Source organism: Crotalus tigris, unplaced genomic scaffold (genome assembly GCF_016545835.1).
Source record: "Crotalus tigris isolate CLP2741 ecotype Arizona unplaced genomic scaffold, ASM1654583v1 scf7180000024391.5723578, whole genome shotgun sequence".
Classification (NCBI taxonomy): domain Eukaryota; kingdom Metazoa; phylum Chordata; class Lepidosauria; order Squamata; family Viperidae; genus Crotalus; species Crotalus tigris.
The window spans coordinates 1,911,955-1,925,966 of NW_024100561.1; the positions used below are offsets into that span (position 1 = coordinate 1,911,955).

Genomic DNA, 14,012 nt, shown 5'->3' on the forward strand with positions numbered 1-14,012 from the left:
TTCATGATCTTAATGCAAGTTAAGCAGATTAATAATTATTATGTATTCTGAATATACTGAATTTATAAATAAATGGAATTCAGGTATATTGAATTTCTAATTCTATTACAGTTTAGCTTAAAAGTAATGGGTATAAAGTTCTAAATGTATGATATCAACAGAAAGAACAACAGGGCTATTTTTCCCACCAGTCAAAAGCAGGACATGGTATCTATTTGACTTCCCAATTTTCAATCATTAACTCACAAAATACTTTTTTTTTTCAGGCAAAGGAAGTTAAAAAAACCTCAACAACTGGTTGACATGCAAATTTGCAAAGCAATTTTCAGCAGATTTTTGGAAAATATTATTTTAAATCATTTCTAGTCACTGAATGGAAATGCATTTGGGGGGGGGGAATGAACTTTATTTTAAAATTTAATATCATTTTATAGTATAGTTATAGTTTTAAATACTTAAATATTTAAAATACAATGTTTATATTCACCAGGTCTATCTGAACAATGATTCCAAGTCATCCTTGGAAATCAAACTTGGAGAGATCACAATGCCTTGGGGGTTTTCCCAGAGAGCAGTATCAATGGCAATAGCACTTAGACTTATATACTGCCCTATAGTGCTTTACAGCATTCTCTTGATTTACAAGGTTGGCATATTGCCCCCAAGAATATGGGACCTTATTTTACCAGCCTTGGAAAGATGGAAGGCTGAATCCATTTTGAGTCCCCATCAGGATCGAATTCCAGACCGTGGGCAAAGTTTGTCTGCAATACTGAATTCTAACCACTGCACTACCAGGACTACTTGATATTTCAGATATCATATCTGAAATATCTAGAATAAATATTTCTCCCATAATTATTTCTTGGGATGATTCCAGAGATCTCTAGCACACTTCTATTGATTAGAAATGTGTAGGTATGGGTGCTACTAATCAAATCTCTAAACCCAGCCTTTAATATGCAGCTAATTCACTAAAATTATTTTAGCAAACAGAATTATATAAGAGGAAAATTCTCAGAAGAAATTCTGTGCTTTTTTATAACTGTACTATCTACCTTAGTGTAGCCTTGTTTATTTATTTGTATTCGTCAAGCAGCTTCCAACTTTCTGTTCTTAAACAACTACTAAATTTGCACTAAATTCTACTTTAAGTTAGGAAGAGGGCTTACTCACAAGATTTTCTGATCTAAAACAGTGACTTTTTTTCATTCTAGAAATAAACAAAACAAGTAGACGGATTTCATTTAACACACTTGATACTACTTTAGCCAGTCAACAGCGCTGCTTCTAAGAAATATGGCTACATAGAAACAGAACAGCGTGCCTCTATTACTACAAGCCTTATTTGCTATAAATAGCCTGTCCAGCTATTTGTAAAATTATCAAGACAGAACACAAAAATTATTAGAATGCAGAATACTTCAGCAAATACAAAAAAAAATTATATCTTATACTTACACCTGCACAGCACATGAATACAATAATGAATGATTCAAGAACTCCTGCTGTTCCCACAATCCATGTCAGTCGCAGAAATAGAATAACTCCCAAAATATTTTGTAGACAGGGTAAATACACGCCAATGAAAGTACCCATACTTGGAGCCTAAAAATCAGATAACATGTAAAATTGGTTAGGATAATCTTTTTGATAAAAAGGCCACAATACAGAAAGGTTTTTGTATTTCTCACAAAAATTACATTCTACTCACAGGCTTTTACATTTTCTTTTGCTTTTTTCATTATTTTCTGTTTTATTTGTTATGCTAGATGTTTTAGTGTATAGCATATAGAGTATATCCCACAGCATCACATAACACACACTTTTATCTTCCTTCACATTTGCCTTGTTCTTTTCATTATTTTTTGTGCTGTTAATCTTAGCTGCTCTGATTCAAATTGTTACAAATTTTTTTTAGCAAAACTGAAAATTACTGAACTCTTAGTAAAGTCTTGATGTTAAGAACGTCTATGTGCATGCTATAATTTATACATGTGTTATTTCTTTGAAAGAAAAAATAAATCTTCCTCATAGTTCTTAGCTTGTATGACCATAATGTGACAAAAGAAAAGCATTAAAACCTCTAGGATTCATGGGTCAGGAACCAATATTGTTAATATTCATGGCCACCACTGTATCCAACTCATGGAAATGATGATTTAATAGAGAATGGAGGGTGCATTTTGTACCTTAATTTCCTTCCGCTTGGCATCTTCATCTTCTTCATGTTCTACCACTCCCTGAGTAACATTGGTATAATTGGCTAATTTGTTAAGAAGAGATGATACCATGGGGTTGCTGTCCATTTCTTCCTGTTGAAATTTTGGGATAAAGTAATAGGCCAGAGAAAAGCACATTTTAGCCCCAAAATACTCACATATTTAAATGTAATATAAACAGCCAATCAATGTAAAGTATCCAAGAGCTAAGTTTTTTGAGCTATTTTTATAAATATTGCATGGCCTCAAAATATAGATAATTCAGTTATTGAGCTTGAAAAAATACCATCTAAGAAGTATACTCTTACCGTAGGAACCATATTTTTAGTCAGACTTTGGAGAATGCATCACAAAAAGTAAATTTTGTAGACCAACTGACTGAGAAAACCACTTTTTGTTTTCATTCATGTATATAACACAGCTATATAAAAGAAAAATAAATTTTGTAATTGTTAGAAAATAATGTTTCACTATGATATTTTTTGTGGATATTACTTTGGATAGTAAGAACAATAGGAGATGGGGCAATGAAGTAACATGCGGGTGAGTGAGAATAATTTTTAAAGGTTTTTTTTTTTATTGTCAGCTGTCAAATCCTATGCATTTATTTTCTACTGAGAAATCATAGAAGGCTAGCAAGTAATGTTCCTTATTTCTTCTGAGAGAGAGAGAGATTATGTTCTTTAGAGCCCAGTGAAAAATAGAGCTTTTCAAAGACATCTATTTCCCTCTTCTTTTATTGGGTGAAAAGGGAATAGAATAGTTGGAATACTTAATAATTGTGGGGTTTTGTTCCATTATTTTCTAGCTTTAATAAAATATAAATGCAGGATGTGAACATTTCTCACTTTTCTTTGTGTCAGCTGGAAGTCTTAAGAGAATGTTGTCTGGGTCGTTGAGGATTGTGTATTGCTGATGCAGAGAATAAGTAAGGTGACCAAGAAGTGGTGGACTCAGTCATCTGTGTTATGCAAACCATCAATGGATTTTAAACAAGCAACTAGTGCCCTTAAAATGTACTAGCAGTAACAAGGATTTGTTGAAATTAATCATTAATATTACCTCAAAGAGCGCCATATTTTTTCCTTCATAGAGTCTTCCTCTCTCCAAACTTGAATTGTTGATGAATGGGCTACTTTCCCGTGGGACCCCATCACCTATCAAGGGACAACAAATATACTTAGAAGCAAACAGACAATTAAATGACACAATGTTTATGACAAATTTAACAATAACATATTTATTTCATATTCCTGCATGAGAGATCTGGCTATGATAATCTGTAAAATAAACAGATATTTTACTTTATAAAAGAATAGGTCCAAAGAAGGACGCTGGGATAATTCTGCTTAGACAAACAGCAGTCAGGCTGTAGAGTACTACAGAGTCCATCAGCCACTGAATGAGATAATTAGAGGACTTGAAGTTAGGACAGGATCACTGAAAGATTTTTCACACACAAGGTGGATTTTTATGTTGGGGCCTTAATCTGTTACACAGATTTGATAGTGAGGTACGTGGCCTGCAAGTGATGCATTTTTAAATATTTTTCTCTTTCATTTTTTTGTATTTTTTGGACTAATCAACTCTGAGATATTTAGATTACAGGGCAGGTTATAAGAAAGTACATAAATACAACAAATACAGTAAGCAATTATTAAAATCTGACTCCATGTTTTATTATTTTTCACTCTTTTACCAGATCAACTGCACAATGCACAATTAATTCCTGCTTTTTTTTCTATCTTAGGTATCCAGAGAGTCAGAGTATTTTATGTACCTTCAAATTGGTGGGATATGGGCAAGACTCTAAAGTAGCAATCTGGGCTTCCACAGAATAGCTCAAGACTGCTTATTAATATTTGGCTACACTGGAAGCATAATCTAAATCAGGGGTCCCCAACCCAGGCCGTGGCCCACTATCAGGTTATGGCCTATTCGAAACTGGGCTGTGGGAGAAATGGGCAAGCGCACATGAACACAAGCACCCTCTGCTCAAGTGCCCTCCACTCACACAAGCAGAACTTCACGTACAAGCATCCTCCGCTCGCTTGTCAAGCTCCATTCATGTGAGTGGACGGTGCATGCGCATCGTTTGCACAAATGAAGCTGTGCACGCACACGGCTGCCATTCACCCCCTCCCCCACAGCAGACTGGGCTACCAAGCTGGAAAGGTTGAGGCCACTGATCTAAATGCTGCATATGACATGGGAGCCACTATGGTTGGTAACCTAATTAAACTTTCCCTTTATGTGAAAACTTCCATATAAGTCAGACTTTCAACCTGAATCATAAAATATGAGGAAGCAATTATCTACCTTTCCACCAATTTACCGCTATTACAGAAAGAAAACCCTTAAGAAAAATTAGTAAACGTGCATTTAAACATATTAATTTAGGCTAACTGTGAAGCAATAAAACCACTTCAAATGTTTGCCTGTTCATGTCATGAGTCATGTTGTAAAACAGTAACATTGCAATGAATATTTAAAAGCATTATTAAGCTATATGTTTGGAGTTTAAAAAATAGGCAAGACAAATCTTGTTTTGTTATGGTTTACACATTGTTGAATAGTATATACTCTTTTCAAAACAATGGACTTCTTATCACCATCACCAATTTTTTTTTTTTAAATCCCTGCCCAAATACATTGCAACACATCCATCAATTAGCGGGGAGAATGTTAATTGGAACACCAAACTGGATTTGTTTTCTAATAATAATTTTTCTCTCATCCAAACAAGTTTACAAAACATGACACTGATTACTTTTGATAGAAAACAGTTCATTTTTAAACAGCTTTAACCTTTAGTACAGCTTAGCTTTTTATATTTGCTGTATTCGAGTCAACATTCTTGCCCTTGTTGAGGATGGAAATTGCCTGATATCTTTCTTTCTTTGATCATCACTTGTCTTATCTGAAAATCCAGCTTAGGTTCTGTCCTACCTCTTCTCCTCTTTGATCATCTCTCACTGTGTACAGTTTGGTGTCTTTTTAATTTTCCAAATGATGTGGACAAGAGAAGCAACTTGTTCCAACAAATATATGACCAGCCTGAAATGTTTAATGTGTCTCTCAGGTTCCACCATCATGAAAAATGGAGTGCTTATTTTTACTGAAGGGTCTCTGGTTCTATGGCAATGCTCAGGTCCAGTGCCCGTCCACCTGAAGGTGGAATCATACACTTTCTCTAGTTACATTGTACTTAATATTATTGCTATGAATTTATCATCATTTTGAAGACTACTTCATCACAGATAGATAGCAAGGAAACACAGATGTGGTCTTGCAAAGGTGGCAAAATCTCTCACAGATCTTTCTTCCCAAATGACTGGGGACCACAGTATAATTCTGACACCCACTTAAATTGCTTCTCCTACTTCTATATCAATTCCAGAAAGTATTTTCACTACCTCTTGATAGTTAAAAATTTGGTGCCATTTTAGCATCAAGCACGAAAGCATTGTATACAATACTTTATTGTGTTAATATTAGCTATATGAGGATGCTTGATATAAATGATTATGAATTGTGAAAACTGATGGGAAGAACCAATTCGAATGGATTAGCAATGAACTATTTAATTTTTTGTAATAGAATTCTAAAAAAAAAAATGCAAGCTCCTTTCTTACAAATAGCTCCTTTCTTACAAATAAGTGTTCCCAATTTCCTGATCTATTAACACTTGGACTAGGCATCATAAAATACAAACAGCACAGAGATTATTGACCTCCAGTTCTAGCAAGCCTTATCCCTGAGAAGCCTATAAATCTTATTTCAGAAATCCTCAGCATTACAAGTCCTCAGAAAAGGAAATCCTCATTAGCCCATCTGTACCGATGCTGGAAGATAAAGAACATTTCCAAAGGTAGCACTCACTACAGTATGTGCAAAAATAAACTGTACTGGAAACTAGATTTCTGTATTAAACTAAAAACCACAAATCAGCTTGGTAATCAAAGAAATACTGCTTTTTATATCCAGCTCTGTAAGGCATCTTCATCACCCTGACTGATAAAATAATAATACTGTCTTAAAACATTTGAGGGTATACTTTAAATCAGACCAATAACATGTACTCTAAGTATAAAATTGTGAATATCCTTCAGGCATTCTGTTAAAACAGTGATAGAAATGTGTACAATTGAGCATAAAAGATCAAAGAAGCTACATTAAAGGAATTCTAAATTAGAATAGAAAAGAATAGAGCTGGAAGGGACCTTGGAGGTCTTCTAGTCTATGGCAGAAGAACCATACCATCTCAGACAAGTGACTGTCTAGCCTCTTTTTAAAAATCTCCAGTGATGGAGCACCCACGATTTCTGGGGGCAAGCTATTTCACTGGTTAATTGTCCTCACTGTCAGGAAGTTTCTCCTTAATTCCAGGTTGCTTCTCTCTTTGATCAGCTTCCAACCATTGTTTCTCGTCCTTCCCTCTGGTGCTTTGGTGAATAATGTGACGCCCGCTTCTTTGTAGCAGCTCCTCAAATACTGGAATACTGCTATCATGTTTCCCCTATTTCTTCTTTTAAATATTAAATTAAATATTATTTAATTTATTAAATATTATTAGATAATTAACATTTAGCTGTGAAAAAAAAACAGAATGATAACATGGTAGAGTGACCAGCAATTAGTCTTAAATTGGGAAGCCACAAACACTGCTCATTTTAAAGCCAAATAAAGAAATCCTTTTAGAAATTACAGGTGCCAATGTCTCTTAAGAGTTCCACATAAATAATCAGGGACCAGCAATTACAATCTAATGTACAGGTAGTCCTCAACTTACAACCATGATTGAACCCAAAATTTCTGTTGCTAACAAGACAAGTGAGTTTTGCCCCATTTTACGAACACTCTTGCCACAGTTGTTAAGTGAATCATTACAGTTGTTGTTAAGTTAGTAACACAGTTAAGTGATCCATTGACTTTGCTTGTCAAAAGGTCAAAAATGGGATCACATGGCACAAGGAGACTGTGACCATTGTAAACATGAGTCAGTTGTCAAGTGTCTGAATTTTGATCACTTGGCTGTGGAGATGCTGCAATGGTCATAAGTGTGAAAACTGTCATAAGTCTCTTTTTTCAATGCCATTGTAACTGAACAGTCACGAAATGAACTGTTGTAAGTCAAGGTCTGCCTGTACATGTCACAAGTTATATTGTTATATATAAATAAATGAATGCAAGACAGTGCTGAGATAGCAACTTGAATCTGGAAGAGCAGAAAATGTGAGCCTGTTTCTGACAATGGAAAAAAATAATCTCTATGAAGTAAGATACTAAACATATCAGTTCAACATTGCAACTTTTCCTCCATACTGTTGCAGTGCAATAAGAATTACAGACTGTCACGATCACAGTACTGGAATTATAATTATAAAACATGAAAAAAACAGAAGGGCACAGCGGTTCAGGAAGGTTAAAGGGTTATGGCATAGCAGCTTTAAACATGCCTGGATCTGCTCCATATCTAGATGGAAATTTACTGAACTTGTTCTGAGTTTCCTAATATCTACATAGCAGATGGATACTGAATTGAACTGTTCAGGCAAAGGTGAATAACGAATAGGAAAATGTTCCATTCGTTAGAGCATGAACAGAGGTAGCAAATACATCTGGCAAAAAGAAGGAAAAGAACAGTAAGTTCCTTAACTGGAGTACTAGTTTCAGTGATGCCCTGTGTACAGAGAAGAGCTGATTCATGAGATAGGAGACCTTAACAAAGAACCCAGGGATAGCAAAACAATTATATTTAGTTATATGAATCAGTGAGGACCTTTAACACTTTTGAACAATATGTGGTGATTTCCAACATAAATTGCACTTCATTAAGAGATAATAGAGTTAAGAGATACATTAACAAACTTACTCAAGATGTCTCTTAACCACCTTGTTAAGTTTAAACTTAAATGCAGCCTCTATACACCCAAGGTTCCAACCTGGTGAATTTTCTTACAAGCTTTTAACCAGCTTACACACAGGGTTATTGTTCTGGGGGAAATAGGAAGCAGGGATATTATGTATGTTCACCATTTGAGTGAGTGAATGAGTGAGTGAGTGAGAAATCATCTGTCCCAAAACCAGATAATTAAATTGCACAATTGTTTCCTAGTCAGAATTGATAATTATATCTAATCACATATTTGCTTTTTTATCATTCTAGTGATATGGTCTTTTTTTCCTTTTTCAACTAACTCCACAACTATTAAGTATGTTGCAGCACTCTGGAGATACAAGAAGAACAAAGCAAATCTGAAGTACATGAGAGCGGGAAAGAAGGAAATAACCCACTGTTCAAATTGAAATCTATTCACATAAAGTTCAATATAACTTATTAAACTCATAGGTAGATATATCAACTCTATTTTCATCAGAGAGCCCTTTTCCTTGACTGCCCTAATAGGACAAATAGTTCCACAACAAATTAGCACCCCTCCCCCAAAATTTAAACAACTTTTTGCATCTTTTTGCTTCTCTGTCAAATCTATTTATTTAACTGACTGATGTCATTTTTCAAGATTTTTTTTTCCTGGGAGTCTTAGATAACACCATACAAACATACAACAACCCAGAACACCAGAAAAAGGACACAGACCTCTAATACAACATCTTCCAACAAAATGGATGCCCACCCAACTTTATCAAAAAGTGCTTGACAACCAACTCACTACAGCATAACCAATACAAGGATAAGAATACCATAATCAAAAACACATCAGAAACCAACAAATTATTACAACCATAGTACACAAACCAACTAAAGTCTGCCAAACGTCTTACGTAAACCAAAAGACCCAATAGCTCAAGAAAACAAAAACAAAAATCATCTACAGCACACAATGTAAGGATTGTAACAGCCACTGTGTACATTCATGAGCACCAATTAGAGGCCAAAAGACACAATTATAAACTCCTTAATCTCTCAACATATGGGCAGACTCAATTCCAGTTATACCTAGACCAAACTAAATCCAAAAAATGCTAGGGAATTCCTGGAAGCTTGGCATTCAGACAAATGAGCCAACTATATTTTCATACCATTCAAAAGAAACAACAAAAAAGCTAAGGAAAGAAAAAGAAGACCAAAACACATCCTCTCCAGCAGCCAACACTCAGACAAGGAATTATTAACATCAGACAAACAATCATCAGACAAACAATCAAGCAGAAAACAATACCTAATCAAGGAACTATCAAGAAGAAAATCACACTCGTACTTAAACAGGGCAAGGTATTGTACACTGTGCACCCAGGGAGCAACCCAGCCCCCCCCCCCCCATTCACTAGCACTGACTTTACCTAGTTGTGTAACGAAACATCTGCAAGCAAACATCCAAGCTCGGAAAAGAAACTCCATAGTTGGGGCGTTGTCTTACCTGAACGCCTTTTCTCAGTACGGAGATGGAGAATCCACCAATGGGTTTTCTCTGTCTGAGACCAAGTAGCCAAACTTGACATGCCCCCTCTTGCTAGGAGATCCAGTCTTAACGAGGGCGAAAATGGCTGAAGGTGGACAAAGGTGTTGGCTCTCAATCCCTTAATCTCGGCCTAACTGACCTAAAGGATGGGTGTGGATTCTCCATCTCTGTACTGAGAAAAGGCACTCAGATAAGACAACACCCCTTCTCCAGTACAGGAGATGGAGAAACACCAATGGGACATACCAAAGCCTCACTGTCCCAATGGGTGGGAAGCAGATAAGGCTGAAACAATGTTCCCGGAGACCACCTGCTGAAGGACCTTCTGACCAAATGAGGCGTCTGCAGAAGTGAAGCGGTCAATCCTGTAATGGCGTACAAACGGGGAGGGCGAGGACCGTGTTGCAGCCCTGTAAATCTCCTCAATGGACGCCTGTGTGGCCCATGCCGCAGAGGTTGCAGCGCTGCGAGTGGAATGGGCAGTAAGATGACTTGGAGCTAGCAGGGAAGAGGACTGGTATGCCTCCACGATGCAGGCCCTGATCCACCTGCCAATATGCCAGCAGACACCTTCTGTCCCAGAGAAGCTGGACGGAAGGAAATAACAGGGCCTCAGATCTACAAAAAGGCTCCGTGCGCTTCATGTAACGCTGCAGTGCCCTGCGGACATCCAGTGTGTGCCACTGCCGCTCCAAGTCATGGGAAGGATTGGGGCAAAAATTTGGCAAAATAACTTCCTGTGCCCTATGGAAGATCAAGTTGACCTTGGACGGTGGTCCAGACGAAGGGCCACCTGATCGCTGTAAAAGATACAGAGGTCATTCCTGACCGAGAGAGCCACCAACTCAGAGATACGTCTGGCTGACGTGATGGTGATTAAAAACGCAACCTTAAGAGACAAGTTCCGCAACGGAATAGTAGCTATAGGCTCAAATGGTGGTTTTGTTAAGAGCGTGAAGCACGCGAGGTAATTCCCAAGAGGGATACCTGTGTACCAAGGGGAGCCTATTGTTGCACACAACCTTGATGAAGGCGTGTATTCTAGGATGATGAGCTAAGGGAACTGAATCCACACAAGTGAGAAATGTTGACAGGGCCGCTACCTGTCTGCGAATAGTCGCAGGGGCCAGGCCTCTGTCCAAACCGTCCAGAAGATAATCTGCAATCTGAGGGATGGTCAATTTGTAGACATCCAGTTGTTGCCTTTTACACCAATGGCAAAAAATTTTTCCAAGTAGAATCATAAATGCGATTGGTCGCTGGACGACAAGAGGCCTGAATCATGGAAATTGCACAGGGGGGAAACAATTCTTGTGTCATGATGCTGCGCTAAAGTGCCAGACGGTCAACTGTAACCATTGAGGGTCCGGGTGTCGTAGGGTGCCCTGGTTTAGGGACACGCGATGTGGAGAAATCTTCCACAAAGGGGACTGGGAAAGATTCACCAGATCGGCAAACCAGGGCCTCTGTGGCCAGTACGGGGTCACGAGGATTATTTCCACCTGCTCCTGGAGTAGTTTATGGATGGTCGCCGGTATGAGTGGGAGGGGAAGGAAGGCATAAAGGAGACCCTATGGCCACGGGGTCCGCAATGCATCCGTCCCCTCCGTCCCGGAAGAAAATAGCGGTAGTACCTGGGGAGTCGGGCATTGGTTGACGACGCAAACAGGTCGAGGATCGGATGGCCGAACTTGTGGGAGATCTTGGAGAACAGGTCCGGATGCAACCCCCACTTCGAGGGGTCCACCGTAGAGCGACTCAAAAAGTCTGCCTGCTGGTTCTCAATCCCTGAGATGTGTTCGGCCCTGAGAGAGGCCAGGTTGGACTCTGCTCAGGAACTCAGGAGCTGTGCCTTGGACATAAGGGACCTGGCCCTGGTGCCCCCTTGGCAATTGACGTGCGCCTTGGACACCACGTTGTCCGTGAGCATCAGAACGTGATGGCCCCTGATCCAGTGCCTGAATTGGTGAAAAGCTAAGTGAATGGCCCTGAGCTCCAGCCAGTTGATGTTACATCTCAAGTCTGCGCGGGACCAGCGGCCCTGTGCAAACTGAGACTGTAGATGGGCTCCCCAACCGAATAGACTGGCGTTCGTCGTAATGGTGATGCGGTCCGGTTCCTTGGTGAGAACCACCAGCACAGAATGTGCTGAGAATGTGAACTGGAAGCCTGACCAGATGGGTTGATGCACTGGCATTCACCCGCTGAAATGGTAAGAAGAACCATTGGAGGTCCCGCAAATGTAGCCTGGCCCAGGGAACTATGGCTATGCATGAGACCATCTTTCCCAGGAGATGGAAGAGTAATACCAGTGGGACGGTACGGTCCCTGTACACCCGACGAGCCAGATCCCTGTTGATGACCAGTTGCTCCTGGGACAGAGAGACCATGTAGTTTGTGGTGTCTATGATGGCTCCCAGGTGCAGAAGCCTGGATGAGGGAACCGTCTGACTTTTTTTGAAAATTTACCGATAAACCATGCTGTTGGAGGACCTGAATGGTAAGTTCCAGGCCCGACTGAGCTGCCTGGAAGGATGACGCTTGAATCAGGATGTCATCCAGGTAATGCTGGACGTGTACTGGTACCTTCCTCAAGTGAGCGGCTAGTACGGCCAGGATCTTGGTGAACACCCTGGGTGCCGAGGAAAGGCCAAAAGGAAGAGCCTTGTACTGAAAATGACTGCCCCTGTAACAGAACCTGAGGAACCGCTGGTGAACTGGATGGATTGGGATGTGGAGGTAAGCTTCTGTGAGGTCTATTGATGCCAGGAAGTCTTCTTGTCTGATGCCCCCCAGGATGGACTGGAGTGATTGCATCTTGAAATTTTTGTAAATGATGTAATAGTTCAGACCCTTGAGGTCCAGAATAGCTCTCCATTCCCCTGAGGCCTTGGGGACCACAAATAGGATGGAGTAGAATCCTCCTCTCTTGTGGTCCAGTGGTACCGGTTCTATGGCCTGAATCTCTAGGAGATGTTGAATGGCCTCCTGCATGAGACCTTGTTTGGGTGGATCTCGGAAAATGGGACAGGTAATGAATCGGTCTGGGGGGCTGGCCAGAAATTCTAGGGACAGACCAAACTGGATGGTTTGTAAGACCCAGGTGTCCGTGGATGTGAATTCCCACTGATGGAAGAAATGTGCCAGCCTTCCCCCAATGGGAAGCGGAGTGTAAAAGTCACTTGAACCTCCTGTAGGGGCGCCCTGCCCCTCGAAATGGCCACTTGGATAGACTCTGCTGTCTGGACTGAAAGCCCGGCCTGTCATACGGCCTATCCTGTCTAGGTGTGTATGAGCGGGAAGGCTGAGTGACTGATGGGCCTGCCACTGGCCGAAAGGACTGCCTGCGGAAATAGGGAAAAGAACGTTTGTCAGCCCATTTGTTCACGTGGGCCATGACCTTTCACTTGTCCTTGTTCTCCACAAAGTACAGGGCCAGGGCCTCCCCAAAAGATTATTGCCCAGATATGGAGCAGTCACGAGACGCCATTTAGCTTTGGTGTCGGCCTGCCAGTGTTTCAGCCAAAGCATCCTCCTGGCTGTAATGTTGGATGCCAGGGACCTAGAAGCGAAGTTGGCCGACTGAAGTGTTGTGTCCACAGCATACTCAGTAGCTGCTTAGGTCACTTTGCTTAGGTCCTGATGGGTGCGAATGACCTGAAGCTGACACAGCCATAAAAGAGTGGTACGCACAAAGAAGGACGCACAGGTGGCCGTTTTGATTGCCCATGCAGCTGATTGATGGGTCTTCCGGAAGGTCTGGTCCCATTTTTTGTCACCCACTTTGAGCGCCTCTGACATGTCTCCAGCGACCGCAGTCTGGGATACCAGAGGGGTCCAGGCTTCATCAACCTTAGGGACCTCCAGGGCATCAGTGAGGTCTGTGGAGGTGCTGAAAAGCTTTTTGTCAGACCCACTTATGGAAGGGAAGGAGGAAGGGGAGGCCCATTGTTTTTTGATCCCCTTGAGAAAAATTGAGGGACACGGAACATGATGTTGGGCTGCCACCGTCTCAAAAAATATCGGATTTGGACTGGAATCCGAAGTTGCCTGTGGCTGAGGAAACAGATCGGACCCTATGTTTGCCATTGATGTGGCCTTGCGAAGTAGTGTAAGAAAAAGGGCTGGATTGAACAAACCTCCCGATGGGGAGGATTCAGGTAGAAGTTCCTCCTCCTTTGATAGATTAAATTCCGGCTGCTCCTCACATTGCAGAGATGAGTATCTGCTCATGGAGGAGTGTGCAGGAGATGTGGGTTCCTGAAGACCAGGAAATCCCATGGGGGGAACATACGGTGGCATGGTCGATATGGAAGCCCCTTGCCCAGACGGATGAAAAGACCTTTCCACTAAAGCGCGATCCACT

General features: G+C 40.5%; 1 protein-coding gene across 5 annotated transcripts in view; it reads right to left on the reverse strand.

The window, feature by feature from the left end:
- SLC12A7 (solute carrier family 12 member 7) overlaps positions 1-14,012 on the reverse strand; it is a 142,234-nt gene that overhangs the window by 63,425 nt on the left and 64,797 nt on the right. For all 5 annotated transcript variants that reach the window (XM_039329232.1, XM_039329233.1, XM_039329234.1 and 2 more), the window contains exons 2-4: positions 3,285-3,379; positions 2,193-2,315; positions 1,462-1,608 (exon numbers count right to left, since the gene is read on the reverse strand). In XM_039329232.1, coding sequence (XP_039185166.1) covers positions 1,462-1,608; positions 2,193-2,315; positions 3,285-3,379 — 365 coding nt within the window. The remainder of the gene's footprint in view (positions 1-1,461; positions 1,609-2,192; positions 2,316-3,284; positions 3,380-14,012) is intronic.